This window comes from Borostomias antarcticus (assembly GCF_949987555.1).
Source record: "Borostomias antarcticus genome assembly, chromosome: 6".
NCBI lineage: Eukaryota > Metazoa > Chordata > Actinopteri > Stomiiformes > Stomiidae > Borostomias > Borostomias antarcticus.
Window position 1 is genome coordinate 31358399 of NC_140239.1, and position 18951 is coordinate 31377349.

An 18951-nucleotide genomic window follows, 5' to 3' on the forward strand; every position below is an offset into this window, starting at 1 on the left:
TTCAATTCAATTTGATAGGAACGTTTGTGGAATTGCATTTATCGATTTTTATAACACAGTTATAACAATTACGATTAGTATATTTCTTTTTAAGAAGAATCCTCCATTTTGTCTTAGCTGCACAAAAACGTCTAGTTCTGAAATCCAGCCGCTGTGCTCCTCAGTGACCTTACTGCACTGCGGGCCTTTGTCCCTCCACACAGGCCGGACAGGTGGACTTTGGAGTTGGGGCAGTGCTTTTCTCCGGGACTCCTACTCTCCTCCCCACGGGCAGCGCTGAGAGGTATAAAATCCCACCGCTGGACCTGAGGAATATGTCCTGTCTGAGTACTCGCCAGAGGAGAGAGCTTCAGCGAACCCATCATGGGGGACACCAAGCTCGGCCTTTTGCTTCTCAGCACCCTTGTCTTGGCTTGTGAGTTACACTCTGACCTCTGCTACCTTAAAGGACAATGCTCGTTTTTGACAACCTGGACCTTATTTACGACATATTATAAGACGTTTGACTCACCGAGATCACTTTGGTGTAGTTCGGAGGCATGTAGAAGAAATTTAAAATCCAGCGCGAGCCAGTATATCCATGTAATAGCGGTGGTCGGGGCACTTAGAATGCAGTTTCTAAAAATCAATTTTCTGCCGCGAAACGGTTGTTTTCATCAATCTGTCTTGATGAATCGCTAGTTGTGCTTACATAGAGCGTATAGGCCTGTTGTGGTTTTTCACATGCCTCTGTAATATGATGTAATATGATGTAATGCTCCAGCACTAATGCGCACAGCGCGCAATCGTTGCTCCAGCACGCTGTGCGCATGCGTGCTGGAGCAAGTGAGGAAGCTATTTCATGTCTAAAGACGTTTCTAAAGATCATATTACAGAGGCATGTGAAAAACCACAACAGGCGTATATGCTCTATGTAAGCACAGCTAGCGATTCATCAAGACAGATTATTGAAAACAACCGTTTCGCGGCAGAAAATAATTTTTTTAGAAACTGCATTCTAAGTGCCCCGACCACCGCCATTACATGGATATACTGGCTCGCGCTGGATTTTAAATTTCTTCTACATGGCTCCGAACTACACCAAAGTGATCTCGGTGAGTCAAACGTCTTATAATATGTCATAAATAAGGTCCAGGTTGTCAAAAACGAGCATTGTCCTTTAAGAGGAAATCTTCAGTTTTACGTTATTTTATATCATATATCACCGAATAATATTTTGTAGTCTTTGATTGCAAGATGAAGGCGTATTTCACCTTGATGTTTTCATTTGAGAATCTGAATTTACAGTGTAGTAATGTTATGTGTTAGTGTAATGTGTATCAGATTTATTCTACGATTTATACATTTTGAATTGCATTGCTTTGGTCTCTGATTATGCTTTTCTCCTCTCAGATGCTCAGGAAGAGCACAAAGATCAACCAACATGCTTGTGTAAGTTGTAACACATTTTAGTTACCTTAGTAGTACAAGGCATTCCAGAAACATTATTTACATAGAATATACAGGGAGTATACATCAGTGTCTGAAATGTAGATGGGTGGCTTAGGTGGATAATTTTCACAATTTGAACACAGTTATCCTTGTGATTCTCCTCTAGTGGCACAAAGGTACAAGGCCTTCCGTAAGTATGAATACCAGTATGAGGCCGAGTCCCTGAATGCCATCAACGGAGCTTCCCAGCTCAGGACTGGACCTAAGGGCTCTTGCAAGGTAGAGTAGATGCCTCACAGGCCGTTCACCTGAATATAACCTTGGCTGGCACCAACATAGTCATCAGGCAACAGTCTAAAATCTGTGCCTTCCTCTACAGGTGGAGATCGAAGTCCCTCAGACTTGTAGTTACATCCTGCGCACCACAGGCTGTAGCCTGAGTGAGGTGGTCGACACGGACGCAGAGGGCCACCCTGTGTTTGGACCTGCTGCCGGCTCCGATGCCTTCGCTGCTGCCATGGAGAAGTATGCATCTCTGTCACTTCCTGTTTTGCACCTAAACCCTGCCTATTCTGTCAGTCTTGTGCAAACACATCGTAATATATCGTGCCTATAGAGTGGGGAGGTCTGACGTCACTCGCTGGCATTGTGGGGTGTTGTCCAAAATCCCTATGGACAAAATGAGTGGGATTTGTGAACAATTCTGAAAATAAGGTATGTATTTAACAGACACTCCCAGAAAAGAGTTTTGTTCTAAAAGTTTAAATACATCATTGGCGATGGGTTTTGTGGATTTTGAAGCCTTTAATGTAATTGGCCCTGAAGTTGATGTTGCTAGGGATAAGCCAACCATATTTGAAGCTGGACTACATGAGTCAAATGTCTTTCGGACATGCCACAATTTTTACTGTGCTACACTGTAGCTATGAAAATGCATAAAAATGAAATTCACGTTCATGATAATTAAATCTGTCCATGGATTAAAAAAAATCCAGCAGATATCTTAGTTACAACAAGATTGAGCTAGCAAGGCAGTTTTGTGTTTATTAATTACAGGACTACAGGGTATTCAGTTATTCAGTTCGGGAAATCCCCACGATATCTAGGACTAGCTCAGGCTATGAAAAAATGGCGGCCATTCGACTATTGTAGTCTAGTTTCAATAATAATCTAGTTAGCATAACTCAACAACATCGACCTCAGAATCAACTAAGGGCTTCAAAATTCACAAAACTCATCTTCAATGATGTATTTGAACTTTTTGAACAAAAGGTACTCTATTCTGGGAGTCTCTGTTAAACACAACTTATTTTCAGCATTTTTCGCAAATCATATTCATTTTTCCATAGGGATTTTGGACTACACCCCACAATGGTAAAGCCTATAAAAAATAAAGTCTATAAAATGACATCACCTCACCACTCTACTCTCTATGGAAGAGCATTAGGGCCAACAACTGAGTTTATTATTTTTTTAAGCTTCTGAGTTTAAAGTCAGAATTTCTGACTTTAAAGTCAGAATTTCTGAGAAAAAAGTCAGAAATAACTTCTGAGATTAAAGTCAGAATTTCTGAGATTAAAGTCAGAATTTCTGAGAAAAAAACTCAGAATTTCTGATTTTAAATTTAAAAAAAAAAGAAAAAAAAGGGCAGTTGGCCCTTATGCTCTTCCATAACTCTCTCAGTCTTGTGTGGGCCCATCATAATACAATTCCAGAAGTAAACTGCATTTCCTGAAGTAAATGACAATTCTCTTCCCACTCTTGTCCAGGTATCCTCTGAAGGTTGTGGTTGAGGGAGTGTACGATGTGAAACTGTATCCTGAGGAGGACGAGTCCATCACCATCCTGAACATCAAGAGAGGAATCGTCTCTGCCCTCGCTGTGCCCCTGCTGGAGGAGGACAAGAACAAGGAGCTGGTACGTCCATCTGATTCATCAAGCCAGTTGTCTGTTCTCCATCCACCCTCCTATACGTCCGTCTCCCTTTGCCCTCTGACCTCTACCGTCCTCGTTTTTATTTGCCCTTACTGTTGTTGTACTTTTTACTGTAGGCTATATATGCTTTATACACGACTTTGAGTGTCCTGAAAGACATCTTTAAATAAAATGTTTTTTTATTATTATTATTATTATTATTATTATTATTATTTATAGTCCATACTTATCTCATCTAATGTGCCTAATGACCACTAATTCTAAAAGTGAACATCGGTCAGAATATCACTGACCTCTGACCTTTTCTGTTAACCCTCCTTCAGCCCACCATCCACGGCATGTGCAAGACCATCTCCTCTGTCAACGCTAGGGAGGACATCGCCACTGAAATCATCCTCTCCAGAGACCTCTCAAAATGCGACAGCTTCATCCCCCAGAGGGATCACACCAGCCCCCTGGCTCTCATCTCTGGCATGGTGAGACTACCAGACTGCAATACCTATTGGCTGCATTGTGAAATTCAACTCAACCCCTCACTATAATCCAAAACAATATCAATTGCATTTGTCCTCCTACAGCACTACCCTCTTGCCCAGCTGGTCAGGAGCTCCCAGACCTGCAACTACAAGTTTGACAATGATAAGAAGCACATGACCTCTGGCACCTGCACTGAGAAGCACATCCTGGTGCCTTTCTCTCACAAGTGAGTCCCATCCGCCCCAATATCCCACTAAATGCTTTCAAAGAAGTGACATTCAGTATACCATGTATATACCATCTGTCGTCTTCCTACAGAGGAGAATATGGGGTTACCAACACTGGCAAACAGACTCTGACTCTGCTGGAGGTGTCCGCCTACAATGACAGAGTCTTCGACCGCAGTAAGTATGATCTCAGAAGTCATGTCATTATTGGGATAGATAGTAGATCTCTCTCGGGAGTTCTCAGACGACCCCTTCATCCAGTCGCCCCGATCCTCCATACATCAGACTTGTTTGCCGGCTCCTGCATCTTCCTTAAGTATGTCCACATATGTTGGTGTGGGACAACTTCGTGACCGATGCACGTGTCTTGGCTCCTACAGCACCAGTTTACTGGCTGGCAGCTCCTGGTGTCTCTGGCAGTGACCAGCCAGCCTAATTCTCATGGGTGCTATTTTCTCACTCACCCCTGGTGACCCCCCATAAAGATACTTGTTGGTAACATGCTCGCTCTTGTTGATGTTAAGTACTACACATAGCATTCTGGTGCAGCAGCCATCTAGGGACATCTGCAGGGTGGGCTTAAGGGTCCAGCATTCACAGCTATATAGGACCGTTGCGTTGAAGAAGCTGAGTTTGATTTGTCAGGGGAGTTTGGAGTTCCACACACTGACCATGCCGTTCAGGCCCCTCCAAGCAAACGATTCCTCACTTTAAGGTCTTGCACTGACAAGTTGACCCATGAGTCCAGGTATTTGAAGTCATTGACTTCCCTCAGAGCAACGCCTCCTGTTGCTGTTAGAGGTGGATGGTCCGGGAGGATGGAAGCCAACCTTGGCACACTCGACCACACTACGTGGTCGGAGAGCAGGCTGATGTCATACGTGTAGTCCAGGTCAGTTAGGTGGGGTGTCGTCTCGACCTCCTACTGTAGGTGTTATAGTGAGGCCGAGTGCCTGCTCCCGTCCACTGATGGCCTTCCTGAGTCCAGCACTATGATGAAGAGGAAGGGGGAGAGGGCGTCCCCTTGCAACACCCCAGCCAGGATGTCCAATTCCTCACTGTTGCCATCTGGGGTCGCCATCTTGACTCTTGTACCTGTGTACATGGTCTCTATGGCCCGATTGGAAGGGACACCGTAGGCCTTAAGTATCTTGATCATCGCGCCTCTGTGTATCGAGTCAAATGCCTTTTTGAAATCGATGACAGAAAAGTATGATTTACATCATGCCTAACCTGCTCTTTGCCTTTCTGCAGATGAGGCCAACCTCAAGGGTCTGACCATGGAGGCTGCTGAAGACATGGATGCCGTCCAGGACAAGGATGCTGCTCTGGACATCCTGAGAGAACTGGCCACTCTGTCCCAGACCAACAACGGAGAGAAGAGGGCCCACCTCTTCCAGAAGCTTGTGAGCATGGTCCGTAGAATGAAGTCTGAGACCCTGAGCCCTGCAATCCCAGAAGCCCTGGAGGTTTCCGGACCCCTGGCATACCAGGTTCTGGCCCAGTGTGGCACCCCAGAGTGCAGCAGCGCTATCATGCAGATCCTCCGGACCTTTGATGACTCTGCCATTGAGGTTGATGCCGCGGTGTTCGCCATGGGCCTGCTGCCCCACCCCTCTGCCCTCCTGATCAAGGACATGCTGGCTATGGCTCAGTACAAGCAGAGCAGGCCCATCATGTATGCCCTGAGCAACGCTGTCAAAAGGTGAGTGAACAACTCCCTAAAACAAATTATGAAGTAATTTCTGAAAGGACATCTATTGTATTAGAATCGTTGGACTATGAGTTCCTTGATTGTTTTTCTGATTTCAAATGTCATTGTGTTCTTCACCAGTTTCTATAAGGCTGAAGGAAAAGTGACCCCTGAGATCTACAGTGTTGCTGAGTTCATGGTCACCCAGTTGGGTGACTGCTCTGGTGACAAGGAACAGACCTTCATGACCCTGAGGGTGAGCAGCTGATCGTTGGCTTTTTTATAGGGCTGTCAATTAATTAAAAATGTTAATTGAGTTAATGACAATAATAAGCTGTGATTAATCATGATTAATCACAAGTTTAAAATACTAGTATTTACTTGTATTTTGGGGGGAAGATGAAACAAATAGCCTATATGGTGTTCGGAAAAAAAAAAGCAAAACAAAGTAGGTAGTAGCCTAACATCCTAACCAATTTTGAAATCGGGTTGCATCACACACATAAGGAGAATCTTAACAGATATTCTTCTCGCAAATCCCAAAGAAGCACACACTAAAAGATTTTAAAATAACATCTCATCACACACTACAGGATATTTCCGTGCCCGAAGGAGCAACAAACCACTGTCTCGCTTGTAAAGTACTGACGGTGATAATCTAAATATCAAACAACTTTCGGAAGGTTTAAGATTAGATCTGTAAACCCCTCACATTAAAAGATCATCTGGGCCGAACATCGGTACCGACCAACGGTCCAGACCAGATCTCTCCTCCTGAAGTGTGAGCTCGGCATTAGTGGAGGAATCAAGAGTTGTTGTTTTTACTTAACTTGCTTCGGTGGAAAGACATCACTGCAATATTTAATACGTTTTTTTTTAAATCTAAACTTCCATCTTTAAGCTTTTTGAAACTAAATTCACCATGCCGAATGTGAACGTCTTATATTCATTATATATTATTAAATTACATTTATTTTTAACACATTTAAAGTTTCCACATTAATCACGAGCGTTAACGCGTTAACGTTGACAGCTCTACTTTTGTCACTGTAACTTCCCCCTGTGTGTTCCATCACTGGGACAGGATGATAATAAATTGACTTTTTGCTCCACTTCCCAGGTTATTGGTAACATGGCTGCTGCCATGGGAGCTGCCAGCCCGGCCCTGAGGACCGCTGTGATCCAGTGTGTGAACCAGCCCGCCGCCTCCCCGGAGGTCCAGCAGGCGGCCATCCAGGCTTACAAACTGACCCCTGTCCCTGCGGAGGTGAGTTAAACTAAAAGAAAAATCAACAAACGAGAACACAACTTTTGTTCTTACCATTCCTAACTATTCTATTTTATTTCCTTGTCACAGGGGAGAAAGGTGCTCATGCAGGTGCTTTTGGATGGTGCTAGCCCCCTGCAGAAGCGTGTTGCTGCCTATCTGGTGCTGATGAAGGACCCCCAGCCAAGTGAACTGGCTCAACTGGCCGCAGCCCTGCCCATTGAGGAGAACCAGCAGGCTAAGAGCTTTGTCATCTCCCATTTGACCAACATCCTGGCCTCCACCACACCTGAAACCCTACAGTATGTGAAAATGCTACAGTGTACCTATCGAAATATATAATACAGTAACAAACTCCAGCTACTCTATCTTAGCCTTTCTTATTTTATTGTTTCTTTGCCATCATTACTTTGCTCAAACAATCCATCCTTCCTTCTCTTACAGGCTGAGACAGAAGATCCTTGATGCTCTGCAGGGCAATGAGGTTGGAACCGTCATGGACGCCACCAAGTTCTCCCGCAACTACCAGATCGGATCTGTGAAAGGCAACATGATTTTTGAGGGCACCAGCTACCTTCCCCAGGAAGTCATGCTCGAGATGACCCTGAAGGCATTCGGCTTTGATATTGACATAATGGAGGTAAAAAAACGAAATAAAAAAGTGGTTTAGCATTCCCTGCTCCCTTTCTTTAGGGAGTTTTAGCAACTTTTTGACTTTAATATCAACAATACTTTCTCTGTTTACTTTTAAGGTTGGCATTGAGGGCAAAGGACTGGAGCCTACCGTGGAGACCCTGTTTGGCGAGGATGGCTTCTTTCCTGACATAGCATTGAAGACAATCTACTTTGTTTCTGATAAGATGCCCCAGATGGTCAATGAGGTTTTGAAGACCGTGCTTCCCACTCTGAAGGCTGACAGGCAGAAGAGACAAGTATTGAAAATCATTCTGTCCTCATTCTGGTTCCTTATCAAATGACCCTAATTATTGCAAGAAACAGATCAATGTAACTAACTGACTTCTGTACTGATATGCTTTGTTGTACGCCTCTCAGAATCTCATGAGGGAAATCGCTAAAAACGTCAAAAAACTGGTGAAGAACCTGAAGGCTCAGGAATCCCCTGAGGCTATGGTTTACCTGAGACTGCTGGGAAATGAGCTGGGATACCTCAAGACCAAAGACATGGAGGAGATGGCCTTCTCTGCTGGTCTCATGATGGACAACTTGATCAAGATGTTCCGCAATGAAGTATGTACAATTCCTCCAATATCCCAGAACAACTACGATTGTGGCAATTTTACCATGACAAAACCATGTGTCTGTGAATTACCTCTATCTAATTTCTACTTGTAGCTGATGACCAAGGAGGAAAATGAAATCTTTGTTCACTACATGTTCATGGACAACGAATTCTTCCTGCCAACTGCCACTGGTGTGCCTCTGAGGATTGCCCTGTCTGGTACCTTCACCCCTGGTGTCAAGGGAGGCATGGCTCTGAATGGCCCTGATATGGTAATTTCAAACATAATTCTGTGAATTTGGTGAAAGCACTTATCGCTGTCATTTTTTACAACATATTCTATTTGTTTGACACATTGTGCCTGGTTTCTTTCCTACAGGCGTTCTCCTTCATGCCCTCTGCTGGAGTTGAGTTTGTGACCCAGGTTGGCTCTCACATCCCTGAGTACGTCATGTCTGGACTGGAGATGCACACTAACCTGTACCATGAGAGTGGCCTCAGAGCTAAGATCGCCATGTCTGGAAGCGAGGTCAAGCTGACCATCCCTGCTCCCCAGAGCCCTACCAAGCTCATCAGCGTCACGTAAGTCTCAATACCAATCTGAGAAAACGGGTGGAAACCAACATTAACCAATAACAGCATGAACTCAAACCTTTCTCTACCTCATTTACAGCAACTCCCTGGTAGCCGTGACCTCTGCTGAGGTGAAGACCATCCCCCCTATGGTGGAGGATAGAGTAGATGTTTCTGAGTGCTCCCCTGTCATCGCTGGAATGAAGTACTGCACTGTCCTGCAATACACTGATGCTAGCTCTCACGCTACTGCCCCCTACTTCCCCTTCACTGGTGACAGCAAGTAAGTACTAGAAATGACCAATCCACATGATTTCCAAACACATACTGTATTCATAATGTGTTCCTCATTTGAATGAGAAAATGTCTGTATTCTAAATTGAAACCAATTCTTCTAAGGCTTTCTGTGGAGCTCCACCCCACTGGAGATGTGTCTGAATACACTGCCACCATTGCCTACGCACTCCTCATGGAGGGAGATGAAGGTCTCCAGAAGGTTGACACTGTGAAGATGGTCCTGAAGGCAGAAGGTATAACTTTCAAAATGTGAAATACAATTAATCCAACATATGCATTGTATTTGTTGGTGACTGAATCCTTTCATTTTAAACCTGGAAACAGGTGCTGAGCCCACAGAGGCCACAGCGACCGTGAAGTACAACCGCAGGAAGAACGTCCTCACCACTGACATCCAGATCCCCGACTATGACGTGGAGGCTGGACTCAGACTGGGCGTTGTCGATGGCAACACCAAGGGCCACGGAACCCACTCCATCTCCATTGACCTTATCAACAAGAACATCCCTCAGCTGTCTCTGGTTGGCCGTGCCAAGTAAGCTGACTGTGCACTCCAACACCTTTCTGCAGTCCTTTGGATCGGTTTGTGTTTCGTTATCACCCAGAATAGAAGCTCATGGTTTTCCTTCCTCCAGAATTCAGGCCATGAGGGACGCTATGCTACAGGTCCAGCTGCTTGTCCCTTCACTTCACGCTGATGCCACGGTCACGGCCAATCTGAAGGGTGATGAGGCACTGGAACTGGTGCTCCAGAGTGACATCAAGCTCCCAGTGACCACCTCAGTGCAGAAGATCTCCCTGAAATATGGTAGAACTTTCACATTCACTCCATCTACTAACTTATTTCCCTGATGTGAACTATCAACTTTATATCATTATACAAATCAGAAGTAATATACACAGCAACATTCCTCTTGTGTTCATTTTATTTGAATTTGAATTCTATAATTTTCTAGATGACAGCAAGATTGAAGCTGAGGTCAAGTCTGACATGAACTCACAGATCCAGAAGACTCTTCCTCAGGCTGAGGCAATTGAGAAGTTGGTCAATGGTGTCCTTGATATGGAGGTGGGGGAGGCTGACAGAAAGGTCCGTCATATCCTCACCAAGTCTGTGGAGGTAAATATAAAATGTAGTATTTAAGAATCCCTTTCAATGACTACTTTATTTATTATTATAAAGATTTATGCTTAAGATTAAAAGATTTAAGATGTATGCCCGGATGAAGTAAATGGACAGCACTTACATAGCGCTTTTCCACCTTAGCGGCACTCAAAGCGCTTTACAATGGCCTCTCATTCACGGCGGTAGCTGCCATGGAAGGTGCTAACATGCTCATTGGGAGCAATTTGGGGTTAGGTGTATTGCTCAAGGACACTTCAACATGTGGACAGTCAGAGCTGGGATTCAAACCACTGACCCTTCAATCACTGGACGACCCGCTCTACCAACTGAGCTACAGACGCCCGTCATAGACCGAAAGCTTGGCTATTAGGCTTTTAAATGATACTTGCATGGACTTAAGTGTGCAGAACCTTTTTGTCTCTATTATTAAAAAGATTGAAATATGTGTTAAACAAGTAGTATTTCTTAAACAGGCAACCAACGACTACTTGGAGGGATACGCCGCTGATGTCCCTTACTTGCAGAACCTGAGAATACCTGCGATGCCGGAGCTTTCTCTGCCTGAGAACCTGTTCCTGAACGCGTAAGTTACATTTATGACAAAATTAGAAAAATGCTGACTTGGGGGGTGCTGCCTCACCTAAGAATAACCCATGAACCTAAATGTAATAAAAATATAAGCAGTAGCTTCTTTTTGAATGGTTTATTTTTAAAAGCTTTTATATATTCATATATTTAAAAGGATTGTGGGGTTTAATAGACATATTGCATAATATTGCTATGTGTCCCTCTCTTTATACAAGCAAACAATAAGTATAACAGCATAATGTACCAATGTAGCTGTACACATGTTCAGAAATCAAATTCATTTATAATTGACGATATTGTTCTAACATTATCTTGCAGTGAGGCCAAAGCTGCCTATTACTTCAACGATGCCCGCATCACCTTTGCACTTCCCCTGCCTCTTGGAGGAAAATCAACAGAGGAGCTGAACTTCCCCCTTGCCCTGACTACCCCACACCTGTCTCTGCCCCAGTTTGGCCTTGAGCTTCCCTCCATGCAGATCCCCATCCCTGAGCTCTACGTCCCTGAGACCGTTACAGTGTTTGTGCCTCTCTTTGGCAAAGCTGAGGTTTCCACCAAGGTGCACTGCAACCTGTATGATCTGGAGGCTTCTGTATCTGCTGGCAAAGATGCCGTTGAGACACCAAGCTACTCAGCCAAGTTTGATGTGACTGGCAGCTCCCAGGTGGACATTCTCTCCATCCGGATTAAAGGTACTAATAAAGTATGCAAAGGACATGGTTGAACACATCATTTAGTTGGTCTTGTGCTTATGATGTATCCAAGAAGAACTTGATCAAGAAGAATGGTCTGTCTTTTTTCATGTGCATAAATAGCTGAGTGAGTGAGCTTTGATTCTATTTTTGTGTGAGACATTATACAGTATAATTATTCATCTTTCATTTTTGTCTGAATGTGAATTAATGTATTAGTTTACTTTTCTCTTCTGTATAGGCTCTGGACTGCTTGCTAGCTCCCCTGACAACTCCATCAAGGCCAAGATAATGAGCTCTGTGGCGCATACGCTTATTGATGCCAGCATCAGTATTACGGAAGTTGCAACACTGGGAGACACGATCAATGTGAAATCCAGCGGCAATATTAAAGCAACAAGTCCCATTGGCCTGAATGTAGATCTTCAGGCTCAGAATACCATCACAGCAAAGGTAGCCTATAGGGAGCTGTCTGTTGTGTCCAACACCAATGCATTTGAAGACGTCTTGACCCAGGTTGCTGAACTTTCCTTCAAGGAGAACCAGCTGTCCCTGAAATGTGACACAAATGTACTTGCTCTTGGCATGAATATCCGCAACCAGGCTGAGGCCTCTGCTGGTGCTGGAGGAGTCACTCTGAAGATGGAGACCAATTCTGACCGTGCTCACATCCAGTCTCTAGTCACTGCCTCCGTGGATTTCGATGGCCTGGCTGTGAACACTGCCTCTATGAATGTGAACAATAACTTCAAATTGCTGGGTGCCAGCCTGGTCAATGAAGCTCAGTTGAAGGCAGAGCCCTACAAGATGGACCTCACGGGAAGCCTGAATGGCACCTACAATGAGGAGGAGATCAAGCACACCTATGAGATCAACTATGCTGACCTGACTGCCAACGCTAAGTGCAGCACCACTGGGAAGCTGCTTGGAAGTCACATGAGCCATAACCTAGAGATCGAAGTTGTTGGTCTTGCTGCCACGATCTACAGTGATGCCCGCTTCAACTCCCAGCGACTCCGCTTCGACCACACCATCCATGCCAGTGTCATTCCCTTCAACTTCAACCTTGATGCCATCTTCAATGCTGATGGTGACCTGACCCTGTACGGAATGCATGGCGCTCAGCTCTATGGCAAATTACTCCTGAAAGCACAGCCCTTGGCTTTGGCCAGCTCCCACGAATACAAAGCCTCAGTCACCCAACAGTTGGATAATGGCTTTTCTCTGGAGACCACAGTTGAGAACAAGATGGACACACTTATTACTCCCCAGGAGCAGACGGCTACATTTAGGTTGAAGTCCAAGGTGAACAACCATGCCCTCAACCAGGCAGTGAGTGCCTACAACAATGCTGAAAGGCTTGGACTGGAAGTGTCTGGCACGCTCCTCACTGACCTCCTGAACACAGAAGCCAGTGAAAACCAGAAATTCACCATCTCCAGTTTCCTGAAGTACGATAAGAACACAGAGAGACATATGATTCAGCTACCATTGATTAACAGTTTGTCAGTAATCCTGGAAAGCATCAAGATTAATGTTGTGAGCATGGCAGAAGTACTTCAGAACTTCCTCAACAATGAGGATATCAAGGCTAAGCTTGAGGAATTTTATGGAATTTCGACAGATTTTATTGTCAATTTGGAAGCCAAAACTGATGAAATTATTCAGGTGGCCATCAGCTACCTGAGAAATACTGAGATGAAGCAGGTGATTGTGCATCTGAATGAATATCTTGATTCAGTGTTCCAGAAAATGAAGTCTTTCAACTACAATGCCAATGTGGATGATGCCAACCAGATGATCAGTGAATATATCCCTTACCTGAATGAGATGATAAAGACAATTGAAATCACCCTTCCAGAGATCTCTTTCCCTGCCCTCCCCACTGTCCCTGTTGAGAAGCTCCTGGAGATTCCTACCCTTCAGATCCCTGGGTACCAGCTGCCAACCATCAGCAGTGAGGTCTTAGTCCCATGCTTCGGTAAACTGTATGGTGAGATCAAAGTCAACACTCCCATCTACAGCGTTAAGACCTCAGCTGAGCTTAAGAATGCAACTCAAAATGCGATGACGCCTCAGTTTACTGCTGCCCTAACCTCACAGGCCACATCTCCCAGCTTTGAGATCCTCAACTACAACCTGGACTCAACTATGCGTGTTGCTATCCCTAAAATGAGCCGTGTGATTGTTGCAGAGACCCTGAAGTTCACCCATTCTGCTGCTGCAGTTGAACACCAGGCATCGGTTACCCTCGATGGCCTGTCTTCCCAGGCCTCAGCTAAGACCACAGTGAAGGTCACTATTTATCCCTACACTGCTGACTTTGTTAACAATGCCCTTTTCGCTATGAATGGTGGGATGACTGCCTCTCTTGATACAACCTACAACCACCGAATTAACATTCCAATTAAAGATTTCACCAGTGAGGCCTCTCTGACACAGAAGGCTGTTCTTCGCCAAGAGGCCTTCACAGTTATACTTAATATTGGAAACGAGGGCTCTGCCAAGATCAACTCTCAGGAGAGCACCCACAAGAGCGACTTGCAATTTAATATCAATCCCCGCACTATCAAGTTGATATTCTCTGGTGTCACAGACATAGATGTTGTGAAAATGAAGCAAACATTGTCTGTTGATGGCGTCATACCCAGTTACATCAAATTTGATGCCCGTTCTGAGGCAGATGGCCCAGCAATCAAGAGCAGCTTGGTGGTGGCATCTGGAGATGCTAGTCTGAGTGACATGAGGGTTCAGATGAAGGTAAACCACGACACAGAGCTTGTTGGTGATATGAGTGGAGTCCTGTCTAACGCAATCAATGTTCTGATTCGTCCTGCGGAGGTTGTCTTCGACTTCCAGAATAAGGGAACTACCGAGATCCAGAATGTCGAGATTGATCTCCAGAATGACTACTCTGCCACCATCAACCATGGTGTTCAACACATCAACACAATGGCACTTGCTCGCTTCAACCAGTACAACGAATATATACAAATATCCTACAACCTCACCATTGACAACAATGGGAAGGAGGCCAGTATCCATGCTGCTGTGGATGGTGAAGATAATGTTGAGAATGTTGGTGTGCATGCCAAGATCAACAAGTATGCTATCTTTAATCTGAATGCCAATGCTGGACTCAGTGCTGAGGATGACCTTGTTTTACGCCTAGGTGCAACCTCTACTTCTATGTTTGAAGCCCTGAAGGCCAAGCTTGATGGCACCACCAGCCTGACCACCAAGAGAGGGCTGAAGTTGGCCACTGCTCTGTCCCTGGAGAACCCCCACATTGAGGGAAAACATAGCAGCTCAATCAGCCTGAACACAGACAACATGGAGGCTGATGTCTCTGTGTCTACAGTTGCTAAAGTCGCCCTGCCCAGCCTCAACCTTGAGGTCAACCAACAGTTTGTTTTTGACACCAAGAGCAAGGTAAATGCTGCTTCCACCTTGAAGCTGAAGGGTGATTTCAACCTGCCCTTGATCAATGCAGTTGGCAAGGCAGCGGCTGACCACAGCCTGAAGCTGGATGGAACCCTTGACTGCATCTCCATGGAGACTTTCACCAAGGGCTACCTTGATGGCACAATGCTGGACCACTGCCTCATTCTGGCCACTGAGGCTAACGTGTACTTGAATGCTGATGGTCTGCACTCCACTTCTAAGATCATTGCCAATGCTAAACTGCTGAGTGCTGAGGATTACCTTGTTTTACGCCTAGGTGCAACCTCTACTTCTGTGTGTGAAGCCCTGAAGGCCAAGCTTGATGGCACCACCAGCCTGACCACCAAGAGAGGGCTGAAGTTGGCCACTGCTCTGTCCCTGGAGAACCCCCAAATTGAGGGAACACATAGCAGCTCAATCAGCCTGAACACAGACAACATGGAGGCTGATGTCTCTGTGTCTACAGTTGCTAAAGTTGCCCTGCACAGCCTCAACCTTGAGGTCAACCAACAGTTTGTTGCTGACACCAAGAGCAAGGTAAATGCTGCTTCCACCTTGAAGCTAAAGGGTGATTTCAACCTGCCCTTGATCAATGCAGTTGGCAAGGCAGCGGCTGACCACAGCCTGAAGCTGGATGGAACCCTTGACTACATCTCCATGGAGACTTTCACCAAGGGCAACCTTGATGGCACAATGCTGGACCACGGCCTCATTCTGGCCACTCTGGACAATGAGGCTAACGTGTACTTGAATGCTGATGGTCTGCGCTCCACTTCTAAGATCATTGCCAATGCTAAACTCAACAATGATGGGACCAAGATCCTTGATTTTGATGTGGATGAGAACCTGGCTGTGGAGGCTTCCCTGAGTCGTGTGTATGCAATTCTGAAGTTCACCAGCAACAACGAGGTCAACTTGCACCCCTTCACCACCTATGGAAGGCATGTTGCACAGGCCACCATTGACTTGGCACCAACCTCGCTGACCGCCAATTATGAGATCAACATGATTCAGCCAACCTTATCGATGTACATTTCCTACTTTGAGAAGACAATTGTTGAGTTGTCAGCCTTCAAACAGAATATGTCTTCCACTGCCAAGATTGTCACTCCTATGTACACCACAAGCATGGCAGTTGACTTTGAGAGAGCTGTCCCTGACATGAAAGTGACACTTAAATCCTCTACTACCTCTCCCATTGTCTTCCTGGATTATGACATGGATGGTGAGTAAAATCCCAACTTAACTGACATTCTTTGTTATAAAATAGCCACACACCTGCTAATGCATCTTTGAAATATAACATGATTTTCATAATTTCCTTCCGAAGGATCCATCAGCCTCACTGAGATTGAGGATGTCCTGAGCATGACTGGCAAGTTTATCCTGACTCTCTCTGATCTGACCATGGATATTCAGCAAGTTCTTACTGAACCTTTGAGGTAATACATCAATGCATTTTACAGTGCAGCATTTACAGTATACCTATTTTTTGTTGGCTTGAGTGTGATTTTTTTTTCTCCTTTGTACATACAGTATCAGAAAAAAAAAGTGCATAAAGTAGAATCTTCATCATACAAATTAGTACAGTATTCACGGTTTGATGGACATCCACACATTTTGCATCTTTTCAGTCTCTCCCAACGCAACACCCTGAACGTGGACATCACCAGCCCCACCTTCACTGACGTGAAAGTCCGCTACACTGCCCATAGAAATGGATTCAGCGCTTCCATCTCTACTCCATCCACTGGGTTCCTGGGTCTCCAGCTCCAGGGCAGAACTCCAGCTCAGCTGAACGCTAGACTCTACAGCCGTTACGCTGTGAGTACCTTTTAAATGTCACATCACCACAGACCCGGTCTCTGATTCAATTTCATCTTGTTATTGCTTTGTGCTCACTGTATTTCTCCTCTATCCTACAGTCTTCCCCTGAGGATGATGTTGAAATCCTGATCATCAGAACGTCTCTTCAGGATGCTGACATGATGAACCTCCATGTTGCCTACAATATGGAAGCCACCGATGACATGCTTCAGGGCCTTAAGGAGAGACTGCCTGCCATCACATCCACCCTGACCAACTTTGACGACAAGCATTCGATCACTAAAAATGTCAAGGAACTGACGAGGTTGACTGTCTTATTGATTGAAGATGTCAACAAAAATTTCATCAACTCCGATAATGTCCGCTTTGTGATCATCCAATCCATCATTAACGCATACCACAGTGTAGTTAGGAACATACTGGATGATTCATTCAATTACCTGAAAGACATCCAATTCAAGCTGCGGGGCTCAGAGGAAATGACCAATCTCCTAGAAGTACTCAAGCAGGAAAACACAGGCAGTTACTTGCTTTTCACTATCCCCCACGTGTTGTCTCACTTGGTGTCTGCCAACCTGAGAAATATTCTGGTTGAGATGATCAACAACATCGAGATCAATATGCCAACTGGTGAAGTTATGACTGGAGGCCAGATCCTGGAACAGGGGAACACCAACCTGAAAAACATCTATAACAGGCTTCTGGATCTGCTGAGGGATTGGAAGAGCTTACATGTAGACATGAGTGTCCTGAATATTGAACTTGAGTACATCGTGGACATGGTTATGTCTGTAGTAAGCCAGTTCAACAACACCATGTCTGGTTTCCTGCAGCAGGCTTCTGAGGAGACCCAAGCTTATGGAAAAGTGAGCGGAAGAAAGCTTGAGATCAACCTACCCTTCCGCCTGTGAGTTGCCCTCATAAACTAAGACCCTAGTCTGTTAAACACTGCCACCTGTCCTATCACTTCCAACTGTACTCTTTTGGGAGTAACAAATGAACACTTACGTTTCTGCATGTCTATAGTAGTCAAGTTAACATCCACCTTGTTTTAAAAGTTGTTTTGTTCTTTTTATGTGAATGACTTCTTGTGTATACCAACCAAAAATGCTAACTTTATTGAGTCCCACTTCCCTTTGTCTTCAACACACAAGATGTAAGAAGTGATGAGTATCAATAAAGCCCATATATCATACTGTACAGTGTGTGATTAATATGTTTTATTATCTAACATACTTTATCAATAACAATGGGAAAAAAACAAACATACATTTTGTCATTTTTTTACAGACCGCTGGGACAGACATATAGCCCTTTACACACACAGTTCCCTGTACATTACTGTGATATCATATCCGGGGCCGTGAGTGATTTTAGCCATTCATGAGTCAAGTTCCACGACATTCCCGCGTTGCGTCTTTACAAACACGACAGTCAAGAGAGAGGACATTAAGGCACAGTCCAGCAGATGGGCTAGGCTGAGCAATCGCGAAGCTTATTGTTACAAAAAAGAATATATAACTACAGTAAAATAGAATTACTTCCTAAATTATATGGTTCATATTAAAACATCATTTTTATGGCATAAGGCACCATTTATTTTAACAGCCACAGAACAGAAGCCCAAGTCCGTCAAAGAAAATTAGGCTAGGCTAGTATTATTCTTACAATTTGAAAGTATATGTATATATTTTTTTTTAAATAATTTTTAATCATATGTTGTTTATTTAATAGGCTACATTTTGCAATCTGGAGAAATGCAGAACGCATTTGCCATGATCAGGTATAAATGTGCTTTTTAAACGTTGGATTATTACATATAGGCCCCCAATAAAGATGATTGTTATAAATTTAAATGATGTACCTAATGGCAGTACATGCAATTGTCATCATTTGGATGGATGGATGCTTCATTTCCATGGTATAGGGAAACTATAGATCGGAGCCGACTTACTGGGCCTATAGACATACATAAGAAAATACATAAGAATAATCAGCCTATTTATAGGCCTTAGAGGAAACTAGACCAAGCCCAACCTGGTTTATGGGCTGAGGCCAGATTGTTTCTCCTCAGGACTGGTTAGTAGGATGGAACCAGCTAGCCATGCTGCAAATAGCTGTGAACTGAAATGAC

General features: G+C 44.5%; 1 protein-coding gene across 1 annotated transcript; it reads left to right on the forward strand.

Moving 5' to 3' along the window:
* Window positions 1-363: 363 nt before the first annotated feature.
* Window positions 364-17728, forward strand: LOC311310641 (apolipoprotein B-100-like; the record flags this gene model as incomplete). Its single annotated transcript, XM_084440151.1, has 28 exons — window positions 364-415; window positions 1598-1710; window positions 1811-1956; window positions 3201-3348; window positions 3690-3842; window positions 3945-4069; window positions 4162-4247; window positions 5325-5775; window positions 5905-6019; window positions 6884-7030; window positions 7121-7332; window positions 7475-7670; window positions 7783-7962; window positions 8075-8278; window positions 8384-8542; window positions 8650-8852; window positions 8944-9126; window positions 9243-9373; window positions 9465-9675; window positions 9776-9948; window positions 10097-10260; window positions 10740-10849; window positions 11173-11546; window positions 11788-14978; window positions 15528-16215; window positions 16321-16432; window positions 16625-16814; window positions 16916-17728. The coding sequence occupies 28 exons, from the start codon at window positions 364-366 to the stop codon at window positions 17726-17728; spliced, it is 9030 nt and encodes a 3009-aa protein (XP_084296277.1).
* Between the last annotated feature and the right edge of the window lie 1223 nt (window positions 17729-18951).